This window comes from Bufo gargarizans, chromosome 7 (genome assembly GCF_014858855.1).
Source record: "Bufo gargarizans isolate SCDJY-AF-19 chromosome 7, ASM1485885v1, whole genome shotgun sequence".
Lineage (NCBI taxonomy): Eukaryota > Metazoa > Chordata > Amphibia > Anura > Bufonidae > Bufo > Bufo gargarizans.
The window spans coordinates 25,625,598-25,639,542 of NC_058086.1; the positions used below are offsets into that span (position 1 = coordinate 25,625,598).

At 45.6% G+C, this 13,945-nt stretch overlaps 1 protein-coding gene and 1 long non-coding RNA gene across 5 annotated transcripts in view; one reads left to right on the forward strand and one right to left on the reverse strand.

Moving 5' to 3' along the window:
* The window catches only part of LOC122944032, a 94,328-nt gene that overhangs the window by 35,241 nt on the left and 45,142 nt on the right, over window positions 1-13,945 (reverse strand). For both annotated transcript variants that reach the window (XR_006390922.1, XR_006390923.1), the window contains exons 3-4: window positions 10,874-11,069; window positions 7,633-7,761 (exon numbers count right to left, since the gene is read on the reverse strand). This is a non-coding gene — a long non-coding RNA (uncharacterized LOC122944032). The remainder of the gene's footprint in view (window positions 1-7,632; window positions 7,762-10,873; window positions 11,070-13,945) is intronic.
* Window positions 1-13,945, forward strand: part of LAMB2 (laminin subunit beta 2) — a 68,896-nt gene that overhangs the window by 26,951 nt on the left and 28,000 nt on the right. For all 3 annotated transcript variants that reach the window (XM_044302232.1, XM_044302233.1, XM_044302234.1), the window contains exons 5-13: window positions 1,244-1,317; window positions 1,532-1,720; window positions 2,136-2,199; window positions 6,519-6,721; window positions 7,649-7,769; window positions 9,348-9,536; window positions 10,881-11,060; window positions 12,117-12,229; window positions 13,324-13,403. In XM_044302232.1, coding sequence (XP_044158167.1) covers window positions 1,244-1,317; window positions 1,532-1,720; window positions 2,136-2,199; window positions 6,519-6,721; window positions 7,649-7,769; window positions 9,348-9,536; window positions 10,881-11,060; window positions 12,117-12,229; window positions 13,324-13,403 — 1,213 coding nt within the window. The remainder of the gene's footprint in view (window positions 1-1,243; window positions 1,318-1,531; window positions 1,721-2,135; window positions 2,200-6,518; window positions 6,722-7,648; window positions 7,770-9,347; window positions 9,537-10,880; window positions 11,061-12,116; window positions 12,230-13,323; window positions 13,404-13,945) is intronic.

Sequence of the window (13,945 nt, forward strand, 5' to 3'; positions counted from 1 at the left end):
TGTGCACACCACTGAGGGCAGATGTACTAACTTCCCCAGAGCTGCAATCACTGCACCATCCGGCAGAAATACAGATATTCAGACTCATTAATGAGGGTTTAAGCCGCTCCTGGATCTCTTGAAGCCCCTCCAGGAGAAGACTGAGACCAGCGGCACGTAATCCGCGCTCCTCATTCCTTCGCTATTATCAATTCAGCTTCAAAGGGGAAACACTTTGATGTATTTCTTATTCCCAGACGCATTTTGTCGGGCATCTGGGCACCACCATGGGGCAGTGACATGTGCCAACCCAGGGAAGGTATGAGGGCGGTGCAGAACAGAGGGGGCCTCTACTATGGTGCCACCCAGGTACAGAAGGACCTGATGATTGTTACCCTCTCTCAGCGACCAGGGCGCTACTTCTCTCCCCTCTATTTTTTGACAATACAATGTGTTACGGGCAGGCGGTTTGGAGCAGTTTGACTTTGTGCTATCCTGGCAGGTGTAGCGCTATTTTTATAACCTTTACGTATATTATAAATAGCGTTGAGCGAATCGAAGGAAAAATTTGATTCGCCGCAAAAGCAAATTTCCTCATGCTTCGTGGTAACAAATCGATTTTCTCTGAAATGGCGCTAAAAATGTAAAAAAATAAAAAATCATACTCACCGCATCCATTCGAGCTCAAAGAGGCCGCGGCGGCCATCTTGCTTGAAGATCCTGCACGAAATCTCGTGCGCGGTGATTGGTGACGTCACTACGCACCGGGGCGAGATTTCTCGCTGGATCTTCACGCAAGATGGCCACCGCGGCGGCCTCTTTGCGATCAAATGGATGCGGTGAGTATGATTTAAAATTATGATCAAAATGCTGCGATCAGTGATGAACGCGGCATCTGAGGGGTTCAATGATGGGGGCGGAGCAATCGCAACTTACATTTTTGTATCGAATCGAATTTTAGAGAACTTCGCTCATCTCTCATTATAAAGTTTATTATTAAATAAAAAGCATAAAAAATATATATAATTCCGCCTCCGATGACGTCACAGAGGCGCGCAGATACCCTGGATTTCGAGGGCCACGGAGACCCTTGTCTGGGGGCCGCCCTTTGTGGGACACTTACATGGACTGGTCATTAATTACCTCCACTTGTTCCTATTGTATCAAAGGCGCCGCTTATCTCACGTTATTAGGGGGGGGGGGGGGGGTTGGGTAATCTAACATATATGGGATCACCATATTAACCCTTTGTGTTGTCTTCCAGGCGTCCCAGATGTCAGCATTCAGCTGGACCTGGAAGCAGAATTTCACTTCACTCACCTCATCATGACTTTCAAGGTAAATACAACGGACACGGGCCCCAAAAAAACTAGATCGGGGCCCTCATCGTACCTGACCAATCTCATAGACAGATTAGAAAGCCCCCTTTAAAATGGTGTCCTATCTATTACATTTCAAATTCATGACCTCTGCTTGCAGTCAACGAAAGGGAAACGTTGACTCAGGGTCCAGAACGCTGCGCAACTTAACGGTCCGTCGCGCTTTTCCTTAGACCTTCAGACCGGCCGCCATGTTAGTGGAGCGTTCCACGGATTTCGGACGGAGCTGGAAGGTTTACAGATACTTTGCCTATGACTGCGCGTCCGTCTACCCGAATATTTCACGCAGCATCCAAAGACAGGTGGACGATCTGATCTGCGAATCTCGATATTCTGAAATCGAGCCATCCAATGCAGGAGAGGTGAGAATAAACGAAAAAAAAACAAAACAAAAAACGCTGCGGCTAATTTTGGCGGTACATACGTAAAATATATCGGTATTACGCTCCGTGGGGCCATACCACTCATAGACTCTGCACTGCTTCTAAGGGAAAGTCATTCTGAAATGTGGTTTCCTATTGAGCACCATATGGCGGCACACTGAGTGCCTGTGGCTCTGGAGTGCACTGTCTTTTGCACATTGGGACAGCGCAGTTGTCCGTTTATATACACCCCCATACCGTCACTGACCTTACTGCCGCCTCTTGCTTCTATATTTAAGTGCTGATGTTTAAAGGAAGACCCCCCACCCAGCAAAGCCCACCGGTCTTGACAAAAAGGCAGTATAAAGTCTAGTCTATATTTCAGTATATAATCCTCTTCTCCCTCTGTCTTTAGGTGATATTCAAAGTTCTGGATCCAGCTATTCACATCAGGGACCCGTACAGTCCTCGTATTCAGAGTAAGTTCTCAGATTAAACACACTATGTATGACGCCATAACAGTGCACTATGGGGCACTACTGTACTGCCATATGTCTCTGATTATATACCCAGGCACATGGAGGCTTTTCTGTGAGTTGTTGGAGAGCCCTAAGGGCCCATACAGGATAAGTAATGTAAGGACACAGTGACTGCACAAGCAGAATAGTGAGTGCAGCTCTGGAGTATAATACAGGATGTAACTCAGGATCAGTGCAGGATAAGTAATGTAATGTATGTACACAGTGACTGCACCAGCAGAATAGTGAGTGCAGCTCTGGAGTATAATACAGGATGTAACTCAGGATCAGTACAGGATAAGTAATGTAATGTATGTACACAGTGACTGCACCAGCAGAATAGTGAGTGCAGCTCTGGAGTATAATACAGGATGTAACTCAGGATCAGTACAGGATAAGTAATGTAAGGACACAGTGACTGCACAAGCAGAATAGTGAGTGCAGCTCTGGAGTATAATACAGGATGTAACTCAGGATCAGTACAGGATAAGTAATGTAATGTATATACACAGTGACTGCACCAGCAGAATAGTGAGTGCAGCTCTGGAGTATAATACAGGATGTAACTCAGGATCAGTACAGGATAAGTAATGTATGTACACAGTGACTCCACCAGCAGAATAGTGAGTGCAGCTCTGGAGTATAATACAGGATGTAACTCAGGATCAGTACAGGATAAGTAATGTAATGTATGTACACAGTGACTCCACCAGCAGGAATAGTGAGTACAGCTCTGGAGTATAATACAGGATGTAACTCAGGATCAGTACAGGATAAGTAATGTAATGTATGTACACAGTGACTGCACCAGCAGAATAGTGAGTGCAGCTCTGAAGTATAATACAGGATGTAACTCAGGATCAGTACAGGATAAGTAATGTATGTACACAGTGACTGCACCAGCAGAATAGTGAGTGCAGCTCTTGAGTATAATACAGAATGTAACTCAGCATTAGTACAGGATAAGTAATGTAATGTATGTACACAGTGACTGCACCAGCAGAATAGTGAGTGCAGCTCTGAAGTATAATACAGAATGTAACAAGGGATCGGTACAGGATAAGTAATGTAATGTATGTACACAGTGACTGCACCAGCAGAATAGTGAGTGCAGCTTTGAAGTATAATACAGGATGTAACAAGGGATCGGTACAGGATAAGGCTACTTTCACACTTGGGTTGTGAGGATCCGGCAGGCAGTTCCGTCGCTGGAACTGCCTGCCGGATCCGGGAAATCCATATGCAAACGGATATCATTTGTAGACGGATCCGTCTGACAAATGCATTGAAATTCCGGATCCGGCTCTCTGGTGCCATCCGGAAAAACTGATCCGGCATTTATTTTTTTCGCATTGCGCAAACCGGGAAACCGGATCCGGTTTTCTGGAACACTTGGTACCGGCATTAATACATTTCAATGGGAATTAAAACTGAAGCGTTTTTTTTTTCGGTATTGAGCCCCTGTGACGGAACTCAATACCGGAAAAGAATAACGCTAGTGTGAACGTACCCTAAGTAATGTAATGGTTGTGCAGAGACCCTCGGTTTTATATGGATTTTGTGTAATTATATTCTAGACACAGGGAACATTCTCCTTGATGATAGATTTTCAGCAGGAGCCTCAGATTTCGATGACATTTTTCCAGTAGCTGTGCGCAGATTGATATTGGAGCTTAGAGCAGAATTAACAGATCAGTCCTGAGTTATTTCCTAGCAGTTACGGGGACGTCTGTCTCCCCTCCTGAATGCTGCAGAGCTATTTGTGCTCGGAGGGAAGATGTCTGGGGCTGTTACTGATTTAGCCTGGTGCTTTGCTGCACTTCCATACATGGCAGACTCCCTGTATAACGGATGATACTGGGTGTTGCTCTTGGCTCTTCTCCAGCCCCAGCCTTCTGAAGAGTTTATAAAACTGATTACTGTAAAGTCCTGACAAGTCCCAGCCGGTAGAATAAGTGGAAGTGTCACCCTGCAGACCCCGGACGACAAGTGCACGAGAGCCATGTTATCACCAGAGCTGTCACAAACAATACAGAGATTACTTCCCCAAAGAGCCAAATCCTGCCCTGCTTCACAGTCTTTTATAACTTTCTAATAAAGTTGGTGTTTCAATTTCTCACTATTTGCAAGATCTAAGCTTGCTGTCAGTGAATGAGGATACTGTTCTGGTTACATTCAGAGACATAACTAGTCCTGCTCTCAGCTGAGAGGTGGAAATTTACAAGTGTAACCAGTCTGGACAACGCTCTGTGAGCTAGGCACAGCTCTCTGGTAGTTTGCTACAATGTATCAGCATAGAATCCAGTATGCGTACAGAGCACTGTCTAGGCTGGATACAAAAGTATCCCATTGATCCCCAGCTTCAGCTTTGAGTTTCTGCAGCAGGTTCCCAGTTGCTTTGGGGCCCACTCATTTGGAGTCATCTATTTGGAGTTATTATGGGATACAGCAGAATTTCTCATTATTAATATAAAAATTTAGCATTATTAGATTTTTTTTTATTGTTCATTTGCTTCGTAAAGCAACTTTATTAGTCTTCATTAAAAAAATATCCTCCTATTTTACTTCTGCAGACTGTGTGTAAGTCCTTCGCCGAGCTGCTGAATGTAACTCCCTCGAAGCGCCTGCTCCTGTTTCTGATGGCTCTCTCTCTGCTCTCCCCCTCCCTGCTCTCAGTATTAGAGATAAGCAGCAGAGAGGGGCAGGAGGTTGTAAATGGCAGATTTGAGTGTGAAGAGGAGGAAAGGCATCCAAAGAGGGCCGCTCACACAGACTGTAGATAGAGAGGAAAAGCACACACAAGGCAATTTCCCGGGGGAGAGAGGAGGAATCACACACTCCTCAGCATTAGTGACTGGGAAGAGATCAATCATGGGGTGTAGAAGGAAAAGCAAGTCCAGAAATCAAGCTGTACTGATACCTGAGAGCTAGTGACGACAGCAGCATCCTGGGCACACAAACATCTAATCCAGCCTCTATTACTGGGAGGGACATAGCCCCATGAGAAAAGTCTGAAACTAGGAGCAGGTTGTAAATTGAATATCAGGGAGTCTGAAAATGAAGGAAAACTTAGTGCAACTTCTTACTGTTTAAGGTGACCACTGATATTTAAAATCATGTTGACCCACTAAAAATATTTTGCCATTTTCAAACCAGCACCTGGATCTGAATACTTTTGTACCTACAAATGTATTATAGCCACTGAGTTATGCAATAAAATGTATCTGTATAGCGCCTCCTGCTGTTTGTTCTATTTCTTATTTCTCTGTCCACCTTCGCTGAGGTGGAAGCAGATGCTCAGTTCTATCCTTCAACTGCCTCCTGAGCTGTGATAGAGAGAGAGCTGCAGCAGAAAAAGATATGTCCCTAGAGCTACAGCAGAAAGAATATACCCCCTGAGCTGTGATAGGGAGAGAGCTGCAGCAGAAAGGACACACCTCCTGAGCTGTGATAGGGAGAGAGCTGCAGCAGAAAGGACACACCTCCTGGGCTGTGATAGGGAGAGAGCTGCAGCAGAAAAGACACACCTCCTGAGCTGTGATAGGGAGAGAGCTGCAGCCGAAAGGACACACCTCCTGAGCTGTGATAGGGAGAGAGCTGCAGCCGAAAGGACACACCTCCTGAGCTGTGATAGGGAGAGAGCTGCGGCCGAAAGGACACACCTCCTGAGCTGTGATAGGGAGAGAGCTGCAGCCAAAAGGACACACCTCCTGAGCTGTGATAGGGAGAGAGCTGCAGAAGAAAGAACACACCTCTTGAGCTGTGATAGGGAGAGAGCTGCAGCCGAAAGGACACACCTCCTGAGCTGTGATAGGGAGAGAGCTGCAAAAGAAAGGACACACCTCCTGAGCTGTGATAGGGAGAGAGCTGCAGCAGAAAGGACACACCTCCTGAGCTGTGATAGGGAGAGAGCTGCAGCAGAAATGACACCTCCTGAGCTGTGATAGGGAGAGAGCTGCAGCAGAAATGACACACCCCCTGAGCTGTGATAGGGAGAGAGCTGCAGCAGAAAGGACACCCCCCCCCCCCCCCCCTGAGCAGCCAGCTTGAAAGCAAATTAGAAAAATGAATGGGAGGAGCTCTGGATCTTTGTCATGTACTATAAGATGTCTGATTTTCATATTTTACATTCATCATGGGATAATTCCTTTAAATGTGTCTTTAGCCTTTAAACATATATCTTTTTATGTGGACAACACTTCCACCTGACTGTCCACAAAAACGTCTCTTTCTGAGGTCCAACTTAATATACTGAGCGTTGTCCATGTTTTCCGTTTCAGATCTTGTGAAGATCACCAACCTCAGGGTTAATTTCACCAGGCTGCACACGCTGGGCGATAACTTACTGGATTCTCGAGTGGAAATAAAGGAAAAGTATTATTACGCCCTGTACGAGCTGGTGGTGCGGGGTAACTGCTTCTGTTACGGTCACGCCTCCGAGTGTGCCCCCATCGAAGGCATCTCCAAGGACGTGGAGGGCATGGTAAGGGTCTTCAATAAGGTTTTTTTTGGGTGTTCCTCAGGATAGGTCATCACTATCAGATCCGTGGGGGGTCTGACACCCTGTTTAAAGAGGCCGCAGCGCTCGCCGGAGCTTACCAAGCACAGCTCCACCCACTGCGCAGTGGCCGTGCTTGGTATGGCACTTGTTATTTACTTTAATGGGACTGAGCTGTGCCTAGGCCAAGTGACCAATGAACATGACGTCACATGGCCTAGGAAGAGACCGCGGCGCTCTGTCATCAAAGAGCTGATTGGCTGGGGTGCCAGGCGTCAGACCCCCACCGTTCAAATACTGAGGACAGGTCATCAATACTAAACACCTGGAAAACACCTTTAATTTCATTTTAAAAAAATAAGAAGTTCTTCCATTTTGTAATATCCTTTGTGTTTTAGTTCTTCACCATTTTCAAGATCTCTGCTTGCTGTCAGTGAAAGAAAACTTGGTTTACATTCAGTTTCGGGGGGAAAAAAAAAAGCCCTGCGGTTGTCCTGCTTACACAGCAGTTGTTACAATGTATCAGTGAAGCCAACAGTAACTTGTGCCGCTGTTGGGCCGATACATTGCAACAAACTCTCAGCAGTGTACGCTAGACTAGGTCATGATGGGCATTTTGAGTGTAATTAACAATGTCTCCACTGACTGCAAGCAGAGGTCTTGAAAATGGTTACGAATTGAAAAAAACTAACTATATAGAATTGCACGCTGGACGACTGATTGCTACGGGGTCACCTTATCCTCTGGTGTCCAGCACCCAACCCCCCCCCCCCCCCCACACACACTTTCACTTTGAACCCCCTCCTTCTTCCACAGCTCGGTGCCCGGCCTTGAACATATATTTCACACAGGACGAATAGACAAAGTCGTCCCGGGTTGTCTTACTTTTTTCTTACCTTTTCCACTCCTCAGGTCCACGGGAGATGCGCCTGTAAGCACAACACCAAGGGGCTGAACTGCGAACAGTGCGACAGCTTCTTCAACGACGTTCCCTGGAGGCCGGCCGAAGGGCGCAGCAGCAATGCCTGCAAAAGTGAGTGGAAATTTTGGGGGTTTCGCTTTTCTCTACGTCAGGGATGCTCAACCTGCAGCCCTCCAAGTGTTGCAAAACTACAACTCCCAGCATGCCCTAATAGCTGTAGGCTGTGCAGGCATACTGGGAGTTGTAGTTTTGCAACAGCTGGAGGGCCACAGGTTGGGGATCCCTGATCTATGTCAACCAGTTACCGCTTCTGAACTTTTCTTCCTCTTGTAGCTGGGTTGCAGGAGCCATTTTTAGTGGCTACGGAGCTACCATTCTGTCACTGGGTCACCCAGGCTTCCTGCATGTGCATAGCGTCTTCTGTTTTACACTTAAAGGGGGTGTCTCACATCAGCAAATTGCTTTTATCATGGTAAAAATCGGGTGGACAAACCCATTTTAGGGGTTGTCTCTCTTTAGCCACTAGGTGGCCGGGGCAGAAGCTGCTGCGCATGCGTGCCTACGTGCGCTTCCACGGTACTGGACACCAGAAAGGCTGGCACTTTTTCCTATAGTGGGCAAGCACGACCACCACTACTGTATTTCAGGGTGGTCGTAACCCCTGGATATGAGCAGTGTATAATGTGATGGAAAAATGAATCCATCCAGTTCGGGAGGCAATATGGACAATCACAATACATTAGTAAAGGCCTTGTATTAACTTTTGCATTAACTTTAAGCATTTGCTGAAGTGAGACAATCCCTTTAGGTTTAAAATAGAAGAAGCTATAGAGAAAGTAAAGCAGGGGCTATGGGTGACCCAGTGACAACATGATAGTTCCATGTAATTACTTTCTCTACACGATAGATGTCACTTGCTGAAATGAGACGACCCCTTTTATGGAATAATAGAAAAAACAAGCTTAGAATAGTGTAAAATAATTAAAGGGGCTCCGTCATCTCATCATACATTGGGGGCATGTCGCTAGCGCAATGTCTGATAGGTGTGGGTCTCACCTTTTGGACCCGTACCTATCTCTAGAATGGAGCCGGCAAAGTGGAGAGCGGACCGCGCATGTGCCACCCGTCATTTATCTGAAAATAGCCGAGCAATATTTCCGTCAACCCCATAGAAGTACATGGAGCGGTGGCCGCGCTTGCGCAGTGCGCAACCCATTCATTTATATCAGACTTTCGGAAAAAAAACGACTGCGCCACTTGGCTATTTTCACCACTCCCATAGAAAAGAATGGAGGGCGGCCGTGCATGCGCGGTCCACTCTCCTTCTCTTGCAGGCTCCGTTTTAGAGAAGTTGTGAGTCCCAGAGGTGATATGCCCCCAATGTATGAGATGGACCAGCACCTTTAAATATACAATACTTCGCTGCAAATCTGCCACCAATCCTCCAGTGGTCTCCAGTTCCTGGGCTGCTCTGCGGCAGTGACCCTCCTCAGACATTTCCTGTGTGTCCAGAGGGTCCAGGCAGTTTTTGGATTGGTAGGTGAGTATGACTTATTTCATTATTTTAAATCATTGAAACTTTTCTTTTTTTCAAAAAATTTTGATCAGCTGGACAACCCCTTTAATTCGGGGCACTGTCCAGCCCAGCTACACCGGCGGTTTTAACTGGAAATTCTCATTCATTTTCAGAATGCAACTGCAACAATCATTCCCGAAAGTGTCACTTTGACATGGCGGTGTACCTGTCCACCAGAAACACGAGCGGCGGCGTCTGTGACGACTGTCAGCATAATACAATGGGACGAAACTGCGAGCTCTGCAAGCCTTTCTACTACAAAGACCCCAGCAGGGATATTCGAGACAGCAACGTTTGCAAAGGTACAGTACCTACCTAGGCCGTGGATACTCTGCTGCCCTGGCTATTTTCGGAGGCAGTTACAAAAATGGCTGCAGGTCTGGGGTGTGTATACTTCTGCCGCCATTTTAGTTACTGCTCCAATGCACCGAAAATAAAATAAAACCATTGAAAATAGTCTTGATTTAAAAAAAAATCCTCCTGCCTTATTGTGTATGCAGCTCCTGCATAGACCTATGTGTCTCCATGGTTACATCTATTGGTTATTGAGATCTGCACACCTTGTGTCTCCATGGTTACATCTATTGGTTATTGAGATCTGCACACCTTGTGTCTCCATGGTTACATCTATTGGTTATTGAGATCTGCACACCTTATGTCTCCATGGTTACATCTATTGGTTATTGAGATCTGCACACCTTGTGTCTCCATGGTTACATCTATTGGTTATTGAGATCTGAACACCTTGTGTCTCCATGGTTACATCTATTGGTTATTGAGATCTGCACACCTTGTGTCTCCATGGTTACATCTATTGGTTATTGAGATCTGCACACCTTGTGTCTCCATGGTTACATCTATTGGTTATTGAGATCTGCACACCTTATGTCTCCATGGTTACATCTATTGGGTATTGAGATCTGCACACCTTATGTCTCCATGGTTACATCTATTGGTTATTGAGATCTGCACACCTTGTGTCTCCATGGTTACATCTATTGGTTATTGAGATCTGCACACCTTGTGTCTCCATGGTTACAGACTAGAAATTACTCCTGTTTAGGCTTCATGCACACAACCGTTGTTTGGGTCTGCATCCGAGCTGCAGTTTTTTGCGGCTTGGATGCGGACCCATTCACTTCAATGGGGCCGCAAAAGATTCGGACAGCATTCTGTGTGCTGTCCGCTTCCGTTGCTCCGTTCCGTGGTCCGCCCAAAAAATATAACCTGTCCTATTCTTGTCCGTTTTGCGGACAAGAATAGGCAGTTATACTAATGGCTGTCCGTGCCGTTCCGCAAATTACTTTTTCCCTTGTGACCCCCTATTTTTCTGTCTGTACCAAAAATACAGTAATCGGATCAGGATCAGACTACACACGGGGTCTGCTTGTAGTCTGTAACCATGGCGATACATAAGTCTGTTTGGGAGCTGATCATGAAAAAAAAACTTGCATGTCAGAGTAGTTGTACCTTATAAATGATGAGAGATTTTCTAAAATACAGATGTCGCAGAGCTGAAATGTTTTAATTCGTAAAATAAAGAGTTGCGTAGCGAATTCAGCTCTGCTACATTGGCTCCCATCTTCCCATGTTTTAATATGACAACCCTGCTACTTCTGAACATCTCCCAATGATTTACCCGGCAGCCTGTGACTGTGACCCGGATGGCTCTCTGGACGGTGGACACTGCGATACTCAGGACGACCCGGCTCTGGGGCTCATCGCCGGACAGTGCCGCTGTAAAGACTATGTGGAGGGCCCCAGATGTGACAGATGCAAGTCAGGATTTTATGGGCTCAGTGCAAACATCATCCAAGGATGTAAACGTGAGGATTCTGAAAACAAACAAATTATTGTTATAAAGATTTACCGTAAATGCTGTAATTGACTGTTTATGTGGAACATTTTAGAGGGACCCCATTTTTAAAAAAAAAGAAATAACTAGGTTAGTAAAATCAGGCCACAAATAGTAGAAAAGTCACAAAAGTGGACTAATAATACTGCCATGAAGTCCTTACATAATACCACCATGGACAGATAACCTGAAAATAAGACTGACATTTGTGTTGTGTCTTTTTGATAGTTTGGAACAAATTGTTGAAAAAAATATCATTATATAGTGTCTAAAATACCTCTATATAATGCTTAAATAATACCATCATACAGTCCCTAAATAATACTGTCATATAGTGCCTAAAAGACCTCTATATAATACCATCATATAGTGCCTAAATAATACTGTCATATAGTGCCTAAAATACCTCTATATAATGCTTAAATAATATCACCATACAGTCCCTAAATAATACTGTCATATAGTGCCTAAAATACCTCTATATAATGCTTAAATAATACCATCATACAGTCCCTAAATAATACCATTATACAGTGCCTAAAATACTTAAATATAATGCATAAATATCATCATACGGTCCTTAAATAATACTGTCATATGGTGCCTTAAATACCTCTATATAATGCTATACCACCACCATACCGTTCTCAAATAATACCACCATACAGTGCCTAAAATATCTCTACATAATGCTTCAATAATACCCCCATACTGTCCTTAAATAATACTATCATATAGTGCCTAAAATAATAATACTACCATACAGTGCTCAAGTAATACTATCACATAGTGCCTATATAGCGCCACAATACAGTGCTCGTCCTGAGGAGGGTGGCAGGGGCTGCTAGACGTGGAGGCCTCAGGCCATCTGCACTAAATATACACATTTATGGCCATATCGCCCTTCTATTGTACCCGCCATGACAGTTAGGTGGTGAGATGGCGGTTATAATGCCTTCCATCCAATATTAATTTCCTTGCCTATGGAACAAGAACTTTGTCACCAAACTGGTTCATCTTTTCCTAGGGTGCCAGTGCGACCCCAGGGGCACCATCTCTGATGGCTCCCATTGTGACCCCGTCAATGGAGGCTGCTTCTGCAAGCGTTTTGTCACCGGACGAGGCTGTAACCAGTGTCTGGTAAGTAACATGGAGCCGGGCCAGACTGGGGTGAAAGTCTGAGATCAAGGGGAAATCCGCCCCATAACGCGGGAAGCTCCGCCACCTGGGGGGGCAGTCCTTACTGATAAAGAATTTTTTTTTTGGGGGGGGGGGGGGGGGGAATTAATGGATTTCAAAATTAAATTTAACCCTTGCATCCCTGCGTACACAGACAACCCTGTTTGGCACGTTCAGTATGGGCTGGAACGGGGTAGCATGGCCAAATATCTTAATCGGTGAATCCTGAGGGAGCGGCGCCGTGGATAATAAACTATTAGGATCCATTCCGCACATACAAACACCTCCCGAGCTGCCACAGGAAATAACATTTCCCGGAGTGCACGGCTCATATCCTCCGATGCATTCCGGACGCCAGCTGGCGGTAACCGTATCCCCTATGAGAAGGGAAATCTACGGGAATGTGCTGATTGAGGCCCCCCTGTCCGCACTGACGGGCGCTTGTCACCTCTACCCGGGGCCAAGTCAGCGCGGTCTCGACAGGCAAATAAGTAATAATATGGGACCGTGATTGTCGAAGCAACCGGATTGTACTTTTAGGCTCCATTCACACGTCCGCAATTTCGTTCTGCATTTTGCGGAACAGAATTGCAGACCCATTCATTCCTATGGTGCAGCACGATGTGCTGCCCGGACACTGAATTGCGGATCCGCACTTCCGTTCCGCAAAAAAATAGAACATGTCCTATTCTTGTCCGTTTTGTGTACAAGGATAAGACATTTCTACAGGGGTTAAAAAAAAAAGATGGCGGCAGGGATCCGTTTTGTGGTTCTGCAGTTTGCGGACTGCAAAACATATACGCTTGTGTGCGTGAGCCCTGAGTCCTAGAAAATTCTCGTATACAGGCCACAGGGTCCAATATCAATCCAAATGATGGCGCCCTCTTGTGGCAGGCTGATGACACATTATCTATGTGGATGGGGGGGGGGGTTGTGTTAAGGTGTTAAGGGGGAGATTATAAGACAATATTCGGACCACTTGGGTCAATTCCCCCATGACTTGTATGTGATAAATTGCGACTGAATTTCCCGTTTTTGTTTCTTTTTTCTACCAGCCGGAATACTGGGCTCTTAGCCACGACCTCCATGGGTGTCGGGCCTGCGACTGTGACGTCGGTGGCGCATGGGATAACCAGTAAGTCTGAATGGACTGGGTAAAAAACCCCAAATAAACCCGCCCCCGGGCAGTATAAAATGGGCCTCATTATGTAACACTGCACACGCCCCACCTCTTTGGGGACGGCTTTGCAGGGATATGACTATTGGAAGTTACAAGGACGTCATCAGGGTTGGGATTAATGTAGCAGGGCTGGTCCTTGGGGTTGCGCCATAGACTGTGCATTAGCCTCCTTTGCAGATGGGGGCGCCGCAGCGGGCCTGGAGTCCCAGAAATGTGTGACCATTGTGAATCTTACTATGAATTGTATAGCAGTATTATTTAGGCATTGTGTAGCACTCTTGTTAGAATGTTTTATGTAGAGAGCTGCAATTTGGGGACTTTATGGCGATATGACGGGCACTATATGGCGGTATTTAATCACTATAAATGTGGCACAGCTGCTTACTGTACGGTATATTTTTCTTTGTGACGGCAGCACTCTATAGTTGTTGTTTAGGCAATGGTATGGAAGTATTATATATTTATATTATTATTATACTATATGGCGATATTTAAGC